General features: G+C 40.7%; 1 protein-coding gene across 4 annotated transcripts in view; it reads left to right on the top strand.

Moving 5' to 3' along the window:
* Nucleotides 1-21,992, top strand: part of FGD3 (FYVE, RhoGEF and PH domain containing 3) — a 97,717-nt gene that overhangs the window by 33,488 nt on the left and 42,237 nt on the right. For 3 of the 4 annotated variants that reach the window (XM_041399602.1, XM_041399600.1, XM_041399599.1), the window contains one exon: nt 18,267-18,437. In XM_041399602.1, the coding sequence (XP_041255536.1) occupies nt 18,267-18,437 (171 nt within the window). Of the gene's footprint in view, nt 1-15,158; nt 15,205-18,266; nt 18,438-21,992 lie in introns of those variants that run through there. The other variant, XM_041399603.1, reaches the window with a different exon arrangement.

Here is a 21,992-nt window from a genome sequence, read left to right as displayed (position 1 = left end):
CCCAGGGTTCTGCAGAGTATGGGACCTGTTACAACAGCAGCCCTGCAGTACCACTGTAGAAGATGCCTCCAGGCCAATTCCTCTTCTGCTGCCTGTGGTCTTACTGGCTTCCACCCTGAGCACAGCTTTCACACCACTGCCCTATGCATGGGATCAGCTCAATCAATTCTGAGTTGGGTCAAAACCTTCCAAGTAAGAATAATGTAATGCCTGTGGTTGAGGGAGCAGGGCAGGAAGGCTCTTTCAGTAGGAGGATGTTAAGGGTAGTATTAAACCACACCATTAGTCTCACCACCTGTATCTTGCACCTGTGTAAAATTCTGTCCTTTAACCCAGGATTTAGCATTTTTTTTCTGCAACTAGGTGTTTGGTCTGGTTTGTTAAAATGGGAAATACTGCTATGAGAAGCAGAATGACAATAGATACAAATCATGGAACACTGGTGGTGCTCGTGTGCTGGTCTTACCAGGTGTTGAGTTTCCCTTCCAAAGGAGCTGCCCAGTGCTTGTGCTTCTTCTGACCAGCCTGGATTGAAAAAATATGAAGGGCTTCAGGACTGGGCCCTCAAAGAGTTAAATACACAGAAGTATTAATCAGTGAATATTTAGGTCATGGAGGACTGAGACTGGAGAAAGACAGAACATTACTGACAGCTGGGGGTTTATGTTGGCAATGGACTGGGGAATATCTTCTGTTAGTAGTAGCAACAGACTTTGTTAATTGTAGTTTCTGTTGTGTTTATATTCTTAGTTGCATGGCTGTTGCTTTGCGAGAGGTGAGATGTTGAATAAATCTTCAAATGGGCTTTCTAGAACCATTACTTGTGTCTTTCGTCATGTCCTCCAGCACTAGTTGGAGCTAACTTCCTAATAATCACAGACATTTTGAAGATTATCTTTAATCTTAAGGTAATTTGTAGTCTTTTCTGAGAAAATGGTTACAAAATTAAATGTCTTACTGAGTTTTTACAGGGCTCTTGCTCTCATTTTATTGCAAAAGCTCCATACCTTCTAGGTGATTTCTCATGGGCAGCTCCTAGCAATACTGACTCCTTCTTTACAGCACAGCCAACAAACTCACTTCTCAACCAGCCAACCTACTCTTTTACAATACCCATCATAATTGGTCTGTATATATATTTGTATATATATATTAGCTGTGTCCTTGTAAGGGCAGGCTTGTTCATAATTCAGCTGTAACTCCTTAGGGGTGAGATTACCTTCATCACTCTCTCTATTCTCCTGCATTCCATCCATCCACAATTCCCCCTTTTCTTTTAATTACAAAGTTGCAGTATCTCTTGAAAGATGCATTCAAGTGAATTGGCATTATAACACATTCACATATCTCACTTAGGACTAACAGTTATATGAATGCTCAGGCAACATGTCACAGTAAGAACATAGGTTTCAAAGTTCTGTTTCGGTTCTGCTTTTCACAGTCTAATATATCAACTTAAGGCTTTTTATAAACTAATGTTGTGTTTACTATATTTTGCAAGGCCCTTGGAAAAGATAGTGAACCCAGTGCAATCATCTTGTGTAATTTCCATTTAACTTTAGAATGTGTCCATGCACTGACCTTAATTCATTACCCAAACTTACATTACTTATCATCAGAAACCCTTATACTTCTAGAATATTTACAATATCAATAGCTGTACAACTTTATAAGGCAACTCACAAGAATAAGGTAAAGGCTATATATTAGGATAGCAACAAATCAACAATTACATAATTTTATCAATAGCTATGGTACTTTGAGCAACATTGATACAGTATTTGTCGAGTGTACTTATTCTTATGGAATATAAACTTTTACACTTGTGCCTAATCAAAGATTAATAGTTGCAATTCACAAACAAAATGTACACATTTTATCCACCAACAAATATACCATACTAAATAATAGAGCTACTCTTTCCCCAGCTCCCACTGCTGCTTTAATAATTCTCTTCTTCCTTTTTGTTGTATTAGTTGACTGCTGCAAGCCTCTCTTGTCCTGCTCTGTTTTCCATTCTTTTAAAGTCTTATAAAGTGATTTCCAGGTGGCAGTCAAATCTGCAGCTGCCTTGCCCCCTTTTTGATACCGTATCTCACGGTCTTTCCTCAACTTCTTTCCATGTATGTAAAACAATCTGTTCTTCACTTGATATATTATTTCCCATTGTGTCCCCAGTGGCTCATCTGTATCTCAGGTGTCAAAATCAGTCAGGTCCAGACCAGGCAGCTTCCCCGTGCTGCTCTCAGTGCTATGCTGGGCTCCATCTCCGGCTGCACCTTGTCCTACAGCCCAATTCCGAATCACATCAGGATACAATGGAGATGGCCACTATACAATTTTAGAGGGCTTCTCTTACATGTTGTCTGTGCAGCTCTGCCTCTGCCTCTCAGAGTTCCACATTGTTTTTTATCCCAGAGCTAGGCCTCTCTTACGTGTTGTCTGCTCATGCAGCAGTGACTTAGCAAACTTCTCAGAAGGCTTCTCTTCACGCATTGTCTTGTCTCTCCACAACACTGTTCAATTGCTTAATGCTGTCTCGGTGCTGCTTCTCCAAGTCTTCCTTGCCATCAAGCTTCAACTATTCTTCTTAAGCACCTGTTTTATATGCTGCAACTTCTCTTCTAATTCCTTAATCTTTTTGTTCTGTTCAGTGTTAATATATTCCCTCTCCTTCTATTTGGGTCTTAAATTCTTAATAATGGTAGAATTCTGCAGCTACTCTTTGGAAAGCTTTTTCCCTGCCTCCATTAATCCTTTGATTTGCTCTTCCCTTTCTTTTAAAAATTCAGCAGTTTCACTGGTATTAAGCCTAGTAGCCAATTTCTCTTTAACAGTCTTTACTTCCTTTTTAGCTGCATCTCTTTTTTGCAGGCTAGTTGGAGATTCTTCTCAGCACCTGTAATTCTAAACATTTCACTTTTGAAGTTATCACAAGCTTCTCCCAAGCAGGTCCTTTTTCTTTAGGGGTGGTGTTTGATATGTTGTCCAGATTTCTAGGCTCTCAGGTCTGCTTGTATTTCTTTCAAACTCTCAGGTCTGCCTGGCTATAGCTCGTTCAGCTCTTGGTCTTCCTGACGCAGGCCCCAGGTTCCTAATCTGCCTCGCTCCACTGACTTGCTGCCCTTAAGTCTGCAGTCATCTTCCTGAGTCACCTCAGGATCACATTGCTTAATATTTAAGTCCTTTTTCCCAAACCACCACAGGATCATGTTTTTACTGTTCTCTCCGCAGTTCTCTACCCAAACCACCACGCAATCACCAATTGTTGTCATTCTATTGTAAAAGCTCCATACCTTCTAGGTGATTTCTCATGGGTAGCTCCTCACAACACTAACTCCTTCTTCACAGCACAGCCAACAAACTCTAACTACTCAACCAGCCAACCTACCCTTTTACAATACCCATCCTAACTGGACCTAGCTGTGGCCTATTAAGGGCAGACCTGTTCCTAATTCAGCTGTAACTCCTTAGGGGTGAGATTACCTCTGTCACTATATCTATTCTCCTGCATTCCATCCATCCACAGGCTCTGACCCATAAATTGCTTCTCAGTGAAGTGATTTATGGATTAGAGTGATTGGATAGCTCCAATTTGAAAAGTGTGGTACACAGGCTTTGCCCTGTCCTGGAAGGCTTTGGCTCCTAAGGGCAGGGCTTTTTAGTCTTATCTGACTGCAAAATGTCATTGAACATCCACAGTGTGATCTACATAAGAATGGTAACAATGAGCTTACACTGTATGTCCCTGGGGAGAGAGGCAACTCCTGCCTGCTGTCCCTGATGCCCAGATGGTGGTGACTCTTAAAAGGCTTGTTTGCATCCTCTTTGAACACCAAAACTGCTTGAAGCCTTTGCCACTTTCAGGTGATTAAACAATCAAATTTAACAATTACTTTGTTTATTTTTTTTTTCAAATGTCAAAACCCAGTAGTTTTAATTTAACATTATCATGTGTATTTCCAATAGATTGCTGAGTGGATTGGAATTTTATGCTGTTAAATGTTATTACGATTTAGCTCCTTTAGTCAAAGAAACCAATATATTCTTATGGCTTTTATATAGCTTTAATTCTGAAAACGTTTTGAAATAAAGCATATGTTACTGTAGAGAAGAAGGAGGAGCCCTAGTGTATAATATAGTTTAGAATGTGTGATAAATTGAATTTTACTTGACATGAAGAAATTTGTATATAGAATGAATTCCTTCATGGAACTGTAATCTAGCTGTTGTAATTCTATCATCAAATGAGGTCACTAAGCTGAAGTATTTGGAGAACATCCCTGGTTGGGTCACTTATTCTGAAAACTGCCTGTTCTTTGGGTATGCTATGCACACTGGCATTCAGATGTTATTTAATGTTTTTAAATGACAGGTACAGACTTGCTACAACATGTATTGGGCAGCTGCTTGTATTAAATGCAAAAAGAACTGGAGATTGATGTACTTAATGTTTGTTACACTAAGCCAGTCACACATTCCTGTTATCAAATGTATCTCCTTGCAGAAGATTAGTAGAAGATGAATGTAGTAGTCCTGAGTAGAGTGCATCTTGTGCTCTGTGCCTTTCTGAAGATATATCTGTGGCAGGGGATGCTGCTTTTTTGTGCATCTGAGAATTTCAAACTGGCTGCTCTGAGGAGAGGAAGAGGGATCTGTTCAGCCCAAGAATGTTTTTTGTAGATATTGGGTTGGGAATGCTGTAGGAGCTGCATTCAAGTATCTGGGCAGGAAGAGAAGATGCACCATGGTGAGAAAGAAACACTCTTGGATCTGTGACCAGAAAATTGGAGAGATTACCTTGGATTTAACTTGTTTCTAGTTTTATTTTGTTTGTTTTTTCACAAGGCCAGATTGGATGGGGCTCTGACCAACGTAGTCTAGTGGAAGATGTCCTTGCCCATGGCAGATGTTGGAACAAGATAATCTTCAAGGTCCCCTCCAGCCTAAACCATGTGATTATGTAACTCTGCAGGGAGCAAAATATCCGATTCTTCCTGACCATTAGTGCAAATGGACTTTTCAGTTCAAAAACATCTTGAAGCAATTGTTTTGCTTGACAGTCTGATTTTTCCTTTGCCGCAGTACATCACAGAAACTGATCAAAGTGCTCTATTCTGAGAATACAGCTTTAGCCAGTGGACACTGGAGCTCAGAGCTGGTCCCTCTGAGTTTGTCTCTATGGAGTGTTTGCAGGAAGCTGAGGGGTGAGGCAGGAACAGAGAAGAGGAACGGTCCCACAGCACAGTGATGTGGCATGGAGTGAGCGTGGGGGAACAACAGGTCTGTGTGCTGGTCTGTGCACGACAGGATGTGCACAGCAGGCTGTGCACTTGGCCTAACTTAGAAATTGCCAGAGCTGCAGCAGTCCTGTTTGGCTTCTCTGAGGAGAGCTGTCCTTTCTGAGCAGCGCAGGTGTGGAGACATGGCTGGTGCAGACTTCGCATGTATTATGAATGCCAGATTTGAATATTGAGGGATGACACCTGAGCTCCAAGCGTCTCTGAATTAGTCTCAGTTTATTTGTGAGCTAGGATAACATGGCTTAAGGTGCCTTTGGAGCAGTAACTTTGCGTGGTGACAATCATCACAGTGTTTTGAGGGGTCTGCCCATCATATGCAGAAGCTGACCCAAGTGCCACAGGGGATTGTGGCTAAGGACTGTGCCCACAGTGTCATGATCAATGACAGTTAATGAGTTGGTGTGTATCAATCATTCCCAGAGTGGAGCAGGGTGGCCAGGGCATCATCAGACCTTATTGCTATTCGTGTATGCATGTGTTTGGTAGTTTTTGTTTTTCCTTTTTGAAAGGGCTATGGAGGGCTCAGTGGTGTTTGCTGACATCAGCATGCCGTAAAAGGAAGCAGGAAGTGTCCTAGGCAATTTGGAGATATATTAATGTTACTGTTTTGTTCTTTGTTGATAGGTGCCAACTCAGATCCCCACGTTACGTGTAAAGATATTGCACTGAAAGGTGTCTTGTTCCTCTCCTTTTGAAGTCAGCAGCAGTTAAAGCTCTCTGGGGCCAATATGCATTAAGAGATCTGAAAAAACTCCAACCAAACAAAAATGATTTATCCACGACCCATTCTAAGCAATTGATAGGATTATGACGTTATTACTAAATTACACTTTCACTGTAATTATTATAAGAACTCAAGATGGTAAATTCATTACAAGAGTCATTTATTATCTGAAATAATCTTGTAATGATCTTTTCTTTTATTATTTTTCTTCTACAGTGAAAATTCTTTGCATTTTTCTTAATAGCATCTAAATTTCTGTAATGACTTTTATTTTTACATCCCTCCAGTCATCCTTTCTTAAATGCAGCTTTGCCAACAAACACACATTGTATGCATGGAGATTTCTCTAATAATGAAAGAATAATATGGAATAATTTTGCAGAAATTATGTAGAAACCAGTAATTATTGGAACAGTGACTGTCATGCAGTATGTGCTGTTTTATGCAATATAGTTTTAAACACAAATATTCAGCCAACCTTTGCAAGTGACATAGTTTATAATTATCTATGTTAGCTATATATATATATTTGAAAATGCTAGTTTCCTGTTACATTTTATCTAATGATAGACCACACTCTAAGTTAACTTCAGAACTGAAAGCTATCGCCTAAACAAGACAGAAAGTTTTGTATCTTCACAATAATAATTTGAATGCACATTTTGGGCTAATGGTCTGATTCTGAAATTGTTGCTTGTTCCTGTCCAGCTTGAGCTTCCAATTTCTTTTTAAAAAATATTTAAAAATAATTTCTGGCACAATTGTAATTCAATTTTGAGATGACATGTGTTGTTTTTCCTTTAGAATGAAGATTTAGCAGTAATTCACTAGATTTTTTTTTTTGTGATTTATAACTGATGTCCCAAATGATAACTTGGGTTCTTGAAAAATGTCTTTGGTTTTCACATTGTAGTGGCTATGGATTGGATGAGAGTGCAATTGTAGATAACTGGAGAGGTGGAATAGTTGCTATAGATACAATTAATTAACTGAAGTTTTGTTGGATAAACTAATACCAATTCCTTTTACTCCAGTTTTTTTCTGTACTCTATATTACAGGCCTTTGATCTGGTGTTACTTTTTTTTGAGCTTGTCAGGCTGAAATAAAGGATACTTTATCCTATCCTGTGACTGGGATCTAAAATACTAGAGCTGGTTCAGTGGTTTTCAGTCTCTTCCACTTTATTTATCTGTGCATTGTTCCCACGGACACCTTTAACCTTTCCCGTGTTCTTTTTCTTGCTCTCGCTTTCGATCTTAGAGACCGTGGATCACAGAGTGAGAGGAAGCACTGATCTAAGCTAAGGAGATGGTCATGCAAGTGAAAGTATGCTCTTTGCTCTTGGTTCCTCCATCTGCAATGTACAGAATATGTTTGTGTGTCCCCTCAGAGCCGGAAGAGACGTGGAGCTTGACCTCACAAGCAGCTCTGGGATAACCTGGGTGTGTAGGTCTCTGGAGGAGCAGGGTGCAGAGCCTGAGGCTGCAGAGAAGGGTAAAGACTGTGTTCTCTAGTCAGCTGAGAAGCCAGTGCAGTGTAGCGTGGACCTTTGGTCAACATCATCGGCTGCTCTAAGTCTCCAAAAAGTAGAGACTCACAGTGGCTAGACCCCTCCAAGGCTCTTCTTGCACTGGATTTGCAGTCATTGTGTGGGATTGCTTTGTTGGAAGTATAGATATGAGAAAGCGGCATGGGACTAGGGATGCCTTTGCTGTTAGCCTCTCAGTGCTGTCCAGGCTCTTAAAGTCTCTTCCAAACTGCAGCTGTGCTTTTGTGAGCCCACATGGCACTCAATCATCCAGTCTGCAGCAGAGGCGCCACAGTGACGTGTTTGCTTCTCATTGCTGCCCATGTTCACATCATCAGTCAGAAATGGGTTTTTTTGTGTCCTTTTCTCAATAAAGGACTTATTTTTTGAGACCATTATTTATTGATAATTTACATTGTTATTTTGTTATATTTGTTTTAGAAGGGACAAAAACATTATTATACCTGTCATAATCATATGTGTGATTGACCTAATCAAACCAGGTCCTTAGCAGCCTGTTCTGAGTGGCCCTGCTTTGAGCCAACGGGATGGACTGGGTGATCTCCACAAGTCCCTTCCAACCTCAAAGAATCTGTGGCTTGGCCGTTTTCTATCAAAGCTCTCAACTTCAAGTAGGGTGTTACTGAGCCACACTGAGAGCTGAAATATGTCTTCTTTTAGTGATTATTGTGAAATTGTTCTGGATTTTGAAATATGCAGCTCTGCTGTCAAAATAGTGTAAAAATACTCCCTATGTTTCAATAATGAAGTTGTATTTTCTTAATTTCTGCAGTGTGGAGTGACAGCACTTTGTGATCACACAGAAAAGCTAGTCCTGCCCTGCAATGCTCACTTCTGTAGCAAAGAACCTGAGCTCAGTTTAGAGATACTTTTCATTTACCTGCTTTTATTTAGTACCTAAATAAACTTTTAAATCAGCAAAGGCTAATTATTGGTTTACTAAAACTAATGAAACAATTCAAGATTATAAAGAGAAAGCCAGTTGGTTGGGACACTGTTGGAGATTAATTATATTGTCATTAAATCTTAAGTGGAGGGTAATTTTTACTCATCTTGCTGGTTAAATAAGATCTTACACATTGTAATGTGTAGCACTAAGAAGATGCACAGGCACATCAATTGAGCAGAGAGATATCCTTGCATGCTACTTTTGTCATTAAGAATAATAATTTAATAAGCTTTTAGTAAGAGAAGAAATACAGCACATGAAGAATTTTTGACATGGTTTTGAATGAAGGCTGGAATTTTCTCATAGGACTCAACTGGACTGTTTCTCATAATTTTGTCTTTTAAATCACTGGAAGGTGGGCAGTGTAATGATTTTCTCTATTTGGAGAACAGAAAAACTCTTCCCTTAACTCACCAGTTCTGGGAATTGGAGATCTGCCATCTTTCTCTTTGTTCTTGGGAGAGAATCCCAAAGACAGTAAATCACACAGCTGCAGGTAATCTGAAAGGAACAAATTGAGATGGCTTTGGCTGCAGTTTGTAGACTAAATCTCGTTAGGATTTCACAGTAATGGATCACTCTGGTTTTGCAATTCCTGTGTTAAAGTAGTACAGATGTGAAGTTGCAGGTATATTATTAGGCTGAAATAGTTCATTGATTTGCAAAACCAGTATAATTATTAATTGGGACTCTTTCATCATAATGAAAAACCTTTTACTTCAGGGGAAAAAGAAAAAAGTAAACTCTGCTCATCTAAGAGGAAAGCCTCAGGAATGCTGAATAAAGATTCTGCCTGCATCCCTATATCAGGATCTGGTATGTGCATTTTAAAGGAGGGTCATCCAGTGTTGGTCATCTTAAAGGTGGTATAGGCATCTGATATCAGTGAGGGCTCTGAGGCGGTCAGGCAAAATGATAGCTTCATCTTTGAAAACCTGTGGTGAAAATGCATTTATAGTTGCAGCTACACACTGCACCTCATGCTCAGCTGCCTTTGGCTGATCTCCGAGGACACTGTAGAGAGATCAGTTTGGTATGGGGTGTTCCCTTCTGGGAGACCAGGAGCTGTCCGTGGGTAAGCATCCCTGTGTCACGGAGGAAGCAGCCAGGCTAAATGGAGACCAGAGCTAAACTAAGTTAATTACCAGAAACATGAGATGCAAAGCAAGTTTGAATGGGGAAGAAGCAGGAGGAGGAAAAGATATGTTGAAGTGCTGCTGCTGTGCTGAAAGGCCCCCACAGTGGTGGTGTGTGGGACTTGTCCTGTAAGTCATTGAAATGCCCTTGCTTATGCTCACCTGGCTAGAATGAGATCAATGAGGGTAAAATTATGGTGAGAAATACTTCGCTGTAACTAAAACTTCCTTAGAGAGAGTTCTAGCCTCTTTCAAGTGCTTACTTTATTTTTTACCCTGTGCATGTTATCTGCGCAATATTTAATCCTGAACTCCGGAGAAAATTAGAGAAAGGCCCATTATCTTCCATCTTCAATGAATCCTTTTGCAAAAGAGAAAATCAAAGCAAAACATGGTCTTATGAATTAATGAATTCTGGGTTTCATGTTAGTTATCATGAAATATATGAATGAAAACCAGTTCCCCTTTCCCCTTCTAAATTAGGCACGTGCAACAACTTAAGATGGACTTTGATATCTGGACCTTGGCATCTGCACCTTGGCCAATGCAGGCACTGAGTTTTGAAATCTACTGCTGAAGTTAAACAAGTTGCTTTGCATTTCATCACACAAAAGTAGGACAAGACTTGTATGCACCAAAGAAATTAGTCTGGCTGCTCATCCCTTCTTGCCTCCATTTCTCTGGCAGAGGAACAGTGTTTGACAGTCCCATGTGAAGGCTGAATCTGCTGACGTGTGCAGGTTCTGGCAGGGCTTTTGTTGCTTCCAGTGTCAGGCTGGCTGACACCTACCCCCGGCTCCTTCTCCTTTTCTTTGTCACTCTTTATGCCTCAGTCTTTTTATGTTATCTAACCTGCTTTTCTTACTAGATGGAAGAGTCTCAGGGGTTTTTCTCTTCTACCTTTGGTCTTGTGTCACAGAAGGTAACTGTGGTGATTATTTTAGCCTAATTAAACCGTTTCCCCATTTGAGGGGAAAAATCAGCTAAATGCTTCCTCCAGAAGAATGAGATTTTCACAGCCTCTTTGTTAGATCATAAAAGTTTGTAACTGCCTTTCATTTATGGGGATTTGATGTTCAGTATCCCCTAACATCTATTCTCTGTATTTCAATATGAAGAGGGAGCCAAATGTAAATATTGAGAAGACTATGGCTAAATGCAGGAATTTGCTTACCAATGAATAGTCTCCAGCCCTAGACAGAGATATTAAACATGTTTTTTCAAATTGGAAACCTGTTTCCTGTGTGCTTTGTCTGTTTCCTGTGTGGGAATGTCACTGGAGGTTTGAAATCATAACGCCAAAGTTTCAGGGACCAGATCTGTAAAGATATGCCAAAATTCTGACGTGTGATAGAAATGCTAATGCAAAAGTTAGTGATGGGCATCTGTGTCCAAGTCAACTGAGAGATGAAACCTAAGGCCAAACTGATAGTCTCCAAAGGGATACAAATATAAACAAAATATGAAGGAGTAACTTTGGTACAAGTTTGTCACAGGATAGCATGGAAGAACTTGGGAGTTGCCACTTAGGTGGGTGTCAGTCTCTTCTCCCAGGTAACAAGTGACAGGACAAGATTAAACAGCCTCAAGTTGTGACAGGGGAGGTTTAGGTTGCATATTAGGGAAAATGTCTTCACTGAAAAGGAGGTCAAGCCCAGCACAGGCTTCCCAGGACAGTGGTGGAGTACTCAAAAAGTGGAAGTCTTCAAAAATGTTCAAAAAAATGTGTAGAGGTGACACTTTGGGGACATGGTTTAGTGGTGAACATGCAGATGATGGGGGGGATTGATGGTTCGACGTGGTGCTGTTAGAAATCTTTTCCAATCTTAACCATTCTGTGATCCTGTAATATGGTGGAGAAGCACACAATATTGATATTGGTTCAGGACATTTACTGTGTAGTTCATTATCCCACTTAGCTGCACTGCAGAAACAGATCTAGAAATTACAATATTTGCATTAAACCACATGAACATATATGACTACTTAAAAAAATCTCCCAAGCCCCCACAAAATCCATCAGTCCTTATCTACTCTCCAGCAGAGAAGTTTATTAGCAAAGAAATAATTGAATGTGGTGTTTTCCACTCTTGGGACTTGCATCTGTCTAGTGCTTTGATAACAGTGATGCACAGTGAGGGGCTGCTTCCCCACAGTCCCTCCTTCTCTGCAGTAGATTGTCAGGCTGGACTTGTCCCTGGAGTGCCACCTGGATGAGCCAGATGCCTTCTTATAGAGTGGCTTCAGTACAACCCTGTCATTTGGGGCTGACTGCTGTGACTGAAGGGAGGCTGGGGCTGAGCAGCAGACTGGATGTCCTCAGTGTCTGTGTGGATGTTCACAGAGGATTCAATTGAAACACAGTTAGTAAAAACACAAGACCTTTTTTTTTTTTTTAACTTTGTACCAATAACCCCAGGAGCTGAAGGTAAGTTCTTGCTAACTGCAGTACCACATCCTGTTTCATACAGGAAAGAAAAATATTTTTGTTTCGGGGCTTTATTGTGCCTGTTGTTCGTCCTGGAGGAGAACATATTCTGTGGTGCTTTTTCTTTCTCATTTTCCTTTTGAGTGAATTTATTCTGTTCTCAGTATGGCTTTTCTGCTTGTTGCTTCCACTCCTCCCCATTTGGAATCCCTTGGGCTGGAAGCTGGCCCTTTTTCCCATTCAGCTGATGTGGTTTTCCCCTTCACTCATTTTTGGACAGAATTTGCTCAGCAGCCTGCTACAAAATAAAAATAAAATAAGAAATACCACTTTCCTTTTTTACTAGGGAAAGATGACCTTCCATACAGTTAGTGATAGATTCTGATTCTTTTGTTCTGGAAAGGAGTTTAAATTTTCTTTGTGGCAACTTAGCGGGAAGTTGAGTTGATCCTGTATTACATCTCAAGAGACGGTATCATTGCCACTGTGGTAGAAATGATGGGGCATATTTGACTGGCCTTGTAAGGATCCTTGCTTTGTGCTGTCTGTGGGGGATATAATGGCCAGCTGCACTCAGAGCAACATAAAACGCCTAAAAGTAGAGCCTGCTTGATTTTTTCCTGGCTTTTTTCTTTGCCCCAGTGTAAAATTGTATGTAATGACTTTATAGCAGCAGGATTTCTGAGATGTGCTTGTATTTTTGCCTTTTCTTTACCTTGTCATTTGGTAAGTATGAAGATTTTGTAAGGAATTTGGTTTGCACATCTGTGCTAAGTAGTGCTGCAGTAAAGAACTAGGTGTGGAACCTTCTCATTTTTGTCACTCAGAAATCTTCTCCTGACCATTGTAATTATATAAATGTAAAGTAAACACTTAAGAATCACTTTTATAGCCAGTTTTCAATAGCAATTTGCCAGCTAACCCATGTCTGAGGGAACGGCCCTAGAGCCTAAGCTGCCCCTGCAATGGGGGGGCCAGGAAGCCTGTATGGACACTGCATTCCTGCTTTGTGTAGAACTAACAGTGCCAGCAGTACTTCTAGCTGCAGAAATGTGGGTCTGGAGTGTGAAGTTTTTTTAATTTACATGCAAGATAGAAAATGAGAACTGTGCTGTAGTACTCTGTCTAGGGAGCATTGAGTGGGACAAGGAGTGTGCTTTATTGTTGTGAGGAAAGGGTTGATGTAGGTCTGTTGAAAAGCTAATTCTTCAAATGAAAGTATACCAGATTAAATGAGTAATGAAAATTCTGTAATGGTTTCTTTAAAGCAGTTGTGGAGAAATTCCTTGCTGCAGGATCAAGTGTGAAATATCCCAGAGGCAGAGGAGTGTTGGAAAAGCTTTGCACAGGTATCTGGGTTATGTGCTCTAGATAGGGCAATAAAAACGAGATTGCAATGACAGATACAGAGACTGCACTGAAATGAATGTGTAAAAGAGGTTTTTATTCTTTGTATGTAAAAATCTGTTCAAGAAGAACAGGAGTTAGAGCTGAAAACTCCTCAGGAATATGCCTGCTGTGATTCAGATGATGAGAGATGTAAGGTGCGTGCCAGCACTGGTAAAGCACAGCCTTTATTTGGATTAGCTTGCAGGAATGTACCATAGGAGAATCTAATGAGAATAAAGGTGGTGTATTTTATTCCAGGTTTGTGGAAGATACAATGACAATGATGTTCAGTAGTGACACTCGAGATGCTTTGAAACATTTGTTAAAGAAAGCATCCTCACCTAAGGCAGTTAAAATTAGTCAGAACAGGATAAAAGTCCACCAAATCCCAAATTTCCAAATACTAGTGTTATAGGTCTAGGAATACTATTGGTTCTTCTTGTGCTTTACATGCACAAATTTGTTAATTTCAGCAATGTTATTCTTTCATTAAAAACTTCTTTTGTGTCTGTATTTCTGTGGTGGTGTGAGATGAACTGAATAGACCAAATTTCTGGCAGCCCTGCTCAGACTGAGCAATTTGTCAGGGTTGGTCAGGTTTGTGTTTTTTGTAAGAACTCAAAGCAGCAGGCCTTCTGTGGCTGTTCAGAGATGGAGTCTGCCCTGCAATGCAGCATTCATTCAAAAATTTTAGATTTTGCTTCATCCGTTATAATTTCCCATGGAGATTCTGATGGGAGAGCAGGATAGGGGAAGAAGACGCTTTGAACATTTTCAAGACATTTGACATAAATCTTTTAGCAAGCTCCATCTCATGCTGGTAGAATTGCATTTATTGCCACTTTTTGTGGTCCCTCATTTCCCTTCTCAGACTGTGAAGGAGACTGAGAGTTTGCATGCTGAGAACTGTGTTTTTGTTGGTTTCCATGACATGTTACTGTTGTTACTGACTGTTCTTGCATTAATATAATAACTATTATATAATATTTATATATTTTTATAATAATATATAAATATATAAAACATTATACTATACTATAATAATTATAATATAATTAATATAAACTATATTTAAGCAAAAAATTTTATAAAAATATTAAGGAGGCCTATAAGAGAGCTGGAGAGGGACTTCTTACAAGGGTATGTAGTGATAGACTAAGAGCTTAGGTTTAGGTTGGATGTTAGGAAGAAATTCTTCTCTGTGAGGTTGGTGAAGTGCTGGCACAGCTTGCCCAGAGAAGCATCGGCTGTTCCAGCCCCAGAAGTGTCCAAGACCAGGCTGGATGGGACTCTGAGCAATCTGGTCTAGTTGAAAGGGATTGGAACAAGATGGTTTTTGTTTAAGGTGCCTTCTGCTCCAACCATTCTGAGAATCTATGATTCCATGATCTAGCTTTCTCTTTTGTATTTCAGAAGAATCAGGCTTCTAAACCATCAACATCCTTTGTATTGCCTTTTGGATGATTTGAAAGTCAAACCCTGCAGTAATCTCCTGTGACTTGTGCTTAGTACAGCTCCTCCATGGGCATTTGCCACGTTTATGTGCTTTGACTCACCAACCGCAGTGGCGGTCGGTCGGAAGTGAGCTGGGGGAGGTCAGTTCCTGTGAACATGGCATTTAACCCATGAAATAAAAGCTGCAGCAGGAGCTGTTCTTCCTTCTTTTTAGTTGTCTTACAGCTTCAGCAAGTAAGAAAAAATGTGTGAGTCTCTGCTCAAACACAAGTAAGTGATATGCCTCTCTTTTGATGGGGAATTGCAGTCCATGCCATATTCTTGCTTGCTCTGGAAAATGTTTGTTTGATTGCATCTGTTTCTGAAAGTTTATGGTGATAACTTTGCTATCACTCTTTTTGCTGAATGGAATGCCTGAAAAATGTAAGCTAATTGTTGTCAGTGTCACTGAGCTGGGTTCTATAGCAGGGCTGTACAGCGCTAGCACAAACACTGCCTTAAACCCCTGCCGAGGTCTCAGCTTGGCCGTGAGCAGGAGGAAGAGATGAGCTTTACGTAGGTTTGAGGAAAACACTGCTGATAAAGCAGCATAAGAGGAAGAATGTGTGTGTGAATTTATAAAATAAGGGGCAAAACACCCTACTTTGCAGTACTATAAGTAGCTCATAAGAGGTTTTAGCCTAGACAAAAGGGGTGTCTGGTGGTGCCACACATTTGAAACCAGTGAAGGAACCACTAGCTTTTGTTTTCAGTATAAATATAAGGTGGCTGACAGCAGTGAATCCCAAGAGGAAAGAAACAAGAATTGGGGTTTAATTCCTTTTGAAATTTCACAAAATTATACCAACAGAATAGTCTTTTTTTTTTTTTTTTTTTTTTGGGGCAGTGGTTGAAAAAGAATGGGGAATGCTTAGGGTAACTGGTACTTTATCCCAAGTCAGCATGGGGTAGCTGGGCTCAGCTTAGGATGTCCAGTTGGGGATCTCCTAGGGATGTGGTGCCTCAGGGCAGGAGAAGCTGTGGCTCTCCTGCTTCAGTGGCTGTGGGGCACTGTGGACGTGTCTAGCATCTACCAGGAACTCAGTGCTTTGCCAGAGCTGAGACTGGTGCTGTGCTTGTGTCATCACACAACAGAGCACAGGTTAGAGGGGTCTTCTCATATTTTCTAGAGCTATGGTAGGTGCAGAGATTTGTCCACTGAGGAATTGGATCACTGAAGCAGTTTTTAAGAACATACAATATTGCTAGATTGCATTCCAGTCACATGCTGGTGAATACCTGCTGAAATATTTGGGTCTCTTTTCTACATGCTGCCCTTTTAATTTTCCTGAATTCAGGCTTTTCCCTTGTGCACTGTTTTAATTTCTAGCTGTGTTGAGCTGCTGTTCATAAGAAAGAAGTCCTAGTCCTTCCCCTTAAAATCTGGCCTGTGGCAGCACTGCTACTGTCACAGGGAGCTTTTGGTACCCAGAGCCAAGCCATCAGCATAAATTCTGTCAGTGATGATGTGTTTGCAGTAATCTATTAATCTGCTCTAATAATCTTCTCTGTTTTCACTGCATTTTTCTGTTAAATGAAATTGTATTTGATTAGAACTTAATACTTATCATTTCCTGGTTTTAGCTGCAAGGCTGCTTTAATAGCTGGTCTCAAATCTGCTGAAAAGAAGATATTTGTGGTAGAAATGCTAATGAAGTTTCAACCAGCAGCAACTGGCAGCCATACATGGGGAATTCAGGGATTGTATATTTGGGTGGCAGAGATCAGTAAGTAGATTTGTGCCATCTGAATCTATTTTTGACAATAAAATCTGCAGTCTGCACAGCACAGACTCCAGGGGCTTTATTCAAAAATGTCACATTCTGATTTAATACCATTAATATAAATACAGGAAAATTCAGTTGATGTGGATGGGAGTGCTTTTCATTTCAGGTTTTTGATCTTAATAGGAATCTGGGTGAAAGGAGGTTGCATTTTTGAAGCTAAAGCCATGTTGTTGATGACATCACAGAAAGGCAAAGACTGTTTTTTCACCTTTAGATGAATCCTTTCTATGTGATGTAGGCCACCCTCGTCTCTGGTGAGATTCTGGTAAATTCAGCTAGTCCATTTCTAAACAGTAATAGCGAAAGAATGTTTGTCATGGTTTTTTTTGCCCTTTTTTAGTGCATTCATGTCAAATTTCTAAATTTGATGTGTTTTTCATTTCTGACTACTGCCAGGACCCCATATATTTATATGTTCAAAAGCAGCAACTCTAAACCACATTCCTTTTTCAATTCTTTTTTTAACCTTCTCATGACACACTAGAAAAGCTGATGTGAGGGTTTTATGTAGCCTTGCCACAAGTCCAAAAAAACTCCAAATCAAATACTGCAGGGTCCATGATGGTTTGTTTTCCAAGTCTTCACAGAATTGAATCAAGAATGTGAAAGGACCAACAATCATATTAATCACTTCTTTCTCTCTGTTGCCACTGGATTGTATCTTAATGGCATTTTCTACACTGGAGCTTTTGCAGGCATGTTAATCTTAAGGAAGAGTAATAAATAACTTGAGTGATTAAATCTGAAGAAATGGCACATGTACCATTCCCACCACATGGAACATATGTCTGAATCATCCTAATACAGTTGTATTTTATCAAGTAACAGAACATTATATGCTACAACACTTGTATTTCTGTTTGGAGAAATAGTTTTGAAATGGTTTTTAACTTTTATATTTGCTCTTTTATTTTGGGTGTCTGTGGTAAAGAAGTAAATAAATAATTAAAGACCGTATTGTGGAAATTGTGCCTGTCTTATCAGTCAGGCAGTTTAACAGGATTATTAACGCTGGTATATTGATTGTAATAACTTGTGAGTGAATGGCTCACCCCTCTCCTTTCCCCCTTCCCTTCTTCAGGAACTTGGATGAGTGATATACTTCCAGAAGTAGCACAAATTTTCTTCAGGATCAATAGAACAAATACTAACTTCCTTCCTTCCTTCCTTCCTTCCTTCCTTCCGCCACTTCCTTCCGCCACTTCCTTCCTTCCACCACTTCCTTCCTTCCGCCACTTCCTTCCGCCACTTCCTTCCTTCCGCCCCTTCCTTCCTTACTTCCGCCACTTCCGCCACTTTCTTCCACCACTTCCTTCCGCCACTTCCTTCCTTCCACCACTTCCTTCCTTCCGCCACTTCCTTCCGCCACTTCCTTCCGCCACTTCCTTCCTTCCGCCCCTTCCTTCCTTACTTCCGCCACTTCCGCCACTTTCTTCCACCACTTCCTTCCGCCACTTCCTTCCGCCACTTCCTTCCTTCTGCCACTTCCTTCCCTCCCTCCCTCAGGTTGCCCTTGTTCTCCTTTTCAAATCAAGTGTCACATTGACTCCAGTCCCGTGTTGGAAGCATGTGGGGAACTGCAGCACATCAGCTCAGCACAATGTCTCCATCAGGCTGGAAGGAAGCCCAAAACCAAACCTGCACTGGCCAAAATGCATCCTCTACAGAAACCCCAAGGTAAGTGGCTTTGTCCTTCTAGAAATTGTACAAGTTTATATTGCACAGGAAGTATAGTATTTTTAAATTATTGTTTCAATTTAAGTCACAGCCAAACAGTTACTTTTACATTGTAATGTACAGCTGGTATGGTTTTATTAGCTTCATTTTCCAGTGTTAGATAACCACTTAGAAAAGCCTTCAAGAAGAAATTGATTCAGCAATAACCAATTATGTAACTTGTAACTTTATATTTCTTGTCCTGTTGGTATACCTCATGCAGCTGTGAAGTGTAAGTTGAATTTAACAAAACTGTTTATATATTTTTGATAAATTTTTTAGAAGTATTTTAGGTAATAATATCTTATTGTTAAAACCTGGTCTGTTTTCCATTTATTATAAAAACTACGTATGGCAACAGGAAATGCCGAAATGGAACAAATGTATTTTGAAAATATGAAGTAGAAGCTAAACTAATCACCTGTGGGTTGTGGTACTTCCACAGAACTGCCAGCTAATAGTCAAATAGGTGGCAAACCCAAAGTATGATGGAAGAGGAGCCAGGAAGCAGCGTGTTCCAGCTGGTCTCCAGCTGCTCTTCTGGTCTCCCCAGGCTTCTGAATTCTACAAAAAAGATTGCAGGAAATTTCTTGAAAGAGTAGAAATTGTTTTCATGTTTCTTCATCAATGAAATGACATGTGGTCTGTCTTTGTAATGTCAGTTTGCCAAGAGTCCTACTCTGGCCACCCCACGCTTTGTAGAATTGATTACATTTATGTACGTAATGGGTGCTTGCCTCAAGGGAATTGGGGATGCAAAAAGCATGGAGCTTGAGAGATGTTTGGAACAAAGGAAGCTAAGCCTCAAGAAGATACTAAGCTCATAAACCAAAATGTTTAGAAGATACGGGTCCATGTGATAGATGGTCATTGTCATCTGAAAAAGAAGATATTTCTGTGTTGTACACACTAAGCCATTGCACTACCACCCCGTCCCAATTAAAATATCTATACAAAAGCAATTCAGCCTTAAACAACAACAAAGAAAGCATTGCATTTTCTGCTTCTGGAAGTAAACCTTAAACATTAAATTAATGTACTGCTTCATGCTTGAAATATCGCACAAGGTCTGTGTCTTTGTGGAGCTTTCTCCTAGAGGTCTTGGTAGCTGAAGTTTAATTAGTGATTGTTCCATGAATGTTGTTATTACTGGCAACAAAACAGAATAGCGAAAGTGTCTGTCCAGTGAGAACTGGAATTAATTCATCTGGTGCAAATACTTTGCCGTTATATTCAAGGGCACTGATTTCCAATCACTGAGGATGTAAACTGTTTTCTCTGTGTGTGTATTTCAGAAAGTTAGAGGGGCCCTAGTTAGCTTGATTTGAAGCCATGAGCTGCTGTGTAAAACCTTCAGGAGAAGGAGGAATGAGGAGATATCTTTCAGGCAGCACCTGAAAGTGCTTTGTAATATTGGTATCTTCCATGTAGCAAACTTCTAGTTTTAATTAGAGCCAAAGAATCACAGTTTGGGTGGAAAGGGAAACTTAGAGCTTACCTTGTTCCATCCCGTGCTATAGGCAGGGATGCATTCCATTAGACCAGGTTGTTCCAAGCCGTGTCCTACCTGGCTTGGACACTTTCAGGGATAGAGAAACCACAGCTTCTCTGGGCAGCCTGTGCTGGGCCCACACCACCTCATGGGGAAGAATTAATTCCTAATATCCCATCTAACCCAGCTGTCAGTTAGGAAGCCATACTGTCTTGTTCTGGTGCTCCAGGCCCATGTCCAAAGTCTCTCTCCAGTTTACCTGGAGCTCCTTTAGGCACTGGAAGGGGCTCTAAGCTCTTCCTGGAGCCTTCTCTTCCCCAGGTTGAACACCCTGTCAGCTCTCTCAGCCCATGTCCAGAGCAGAGAGGCTGCAGCCCTTGCAGCACCTCTGTGGTCTCCTCTGGACTGGTTGCAACGGGTTAACATCATTCTTGTTTTGGGGGACCCAGAGCTGCAGGTGGGGTCTTACCAGAATGGAGTAGAGGCAGAGAATCTGCATTACCTGCTGCTCATGCTATAGGTGGGGATGCAGTTCAGGACACAGCAAGGTTCTGGGCTGTCAGTGCACGTGCTCAGTGAAACATCTTGACAACCACACGCCAAAGTGCTTCTCCCTGGGACAAATCTTGATCCAGTCTCCACCCAGTCTGCATCTGGGATTGCCCTGACCCAGGTGCACTTGGTCTTAAACCAAGGTGGCCTTGAACATCTGGTGTGGCTGAAATTTTGCTTGCTAAGTAGTCCTCAGTAGGGTTAGTGGCTTTGCCTCCATGTTGAACTCTTAATTTCTCAACATTACTTCAGTAGGTAAAAATTCAGAATTAACAAAAGTATTTTCCTGCTTCCTTTTGGTCCAGTGCAGTGTTTTGTCTGAGGTGATTCAGATGAATCCACTAACAGGAAAGACATTAAATGTTTACATGCACAGCAGTGAGACCTAGTGTAAATGCTTTGATATTATTGTAAAACCTTTGGGTGTATGGATCAGAGCCAGCTTTGAAGGCCTGATGGGATATGTGTGGTAGGTTCTGACATGTCTGCCTGCTGTATGTCCTCTGAAAGGAGCGCAGAATTTGTCTTTGGTAGATGGGCCAGATGGCTGTGTGGATACTTGGATTTAGGTTGGGTTTTTTTATTTTTACATGGAGAAACATGGCCAGACACTCACTGCATGGTGTGCACTTAAAAACCTGGGGAACAAAACACAGATCTTCACCATCCCATTTATATGCAAGAAGATTTTTTTTCCTGTTTCCCTGTTATTCCTGTGGAAGATAGGGTTTGCAGAGGTCTTTTCAGAATTGGACTTTTAACACCTTTATTTTATGATAGGAATTTCAGATGGTTTTGGAGACTGGGCAAATCAGTCCTCTTATAGGAAGTGTCCTCCTGAAGCTCAAATCCTTAAAAAAATTTATTTTATTCTTTCATGCTGAAATAAACTCAGTAATGTAGGAAGTTTAAAATCTGACCTATACTCAGAACTCCACCTTAGCCACACTGTCTGGCTATGGACTACTATGGCAGCTGCCCATCTGCTGGAGCAGGACAGACATCTGGGCTGATGTGGATCTTAGAACAGATGCAGAGCCTTCTGCAAGGAAGGGACAATTGGAATTGACTTATTGGGTGCAATAAAGTAAGTAACCCTGGAATTACATTCAGAACAGTTGTTAACTCAAGCCCTATTACAATGCTGATCACATGTCCCAGCTGGATGATCAGAGTTAGAAATGGTTGAAAGAAACTGGTTTTGAAGATGTTTTGTAATACAACATGTAGTTAGAATTTCCTCATTTAAGATGTCAACTCATTGGACAGCCTGGATTGGAGGGCACACTTGGCAGTCCTACTCCATGCAGTGTATGCTTTGGGAACAATCCCACAGCCAGTTTTCCTGCCTTCCAATGTCAGTTCTTCCTATGGGAGTTGTTTTCCCTATATAAAACCATGACAGCATGGGAACCTGTTGCCATGAGTTACTGCCTGTGTATGCTAAATCATTTACTCTGCAACCAATGGAA

This window comes from Onychostruthus taczanowskii, unplaced genomic scaffold (genome assembly GCF_017590055.1).
Source record: "Onychostruthus taczanowskii isolate IOZ18803 unplaced genomic scaffold, ASM1759005v1 scaffold166, whole genome shotgun sequence".
Taxonomy (NCBI): domain Eukaryota; kingdom Metazoa; phylum Chordata; class Aves; order Passeriformes; family Passeridae; genus Onychostruthus; species Onychostruthus taczanowskii.
Note: the sequence above shows the minus strand (reverse complement) of the source record. Positions and strands in the feature narration are given on the sequence as shown.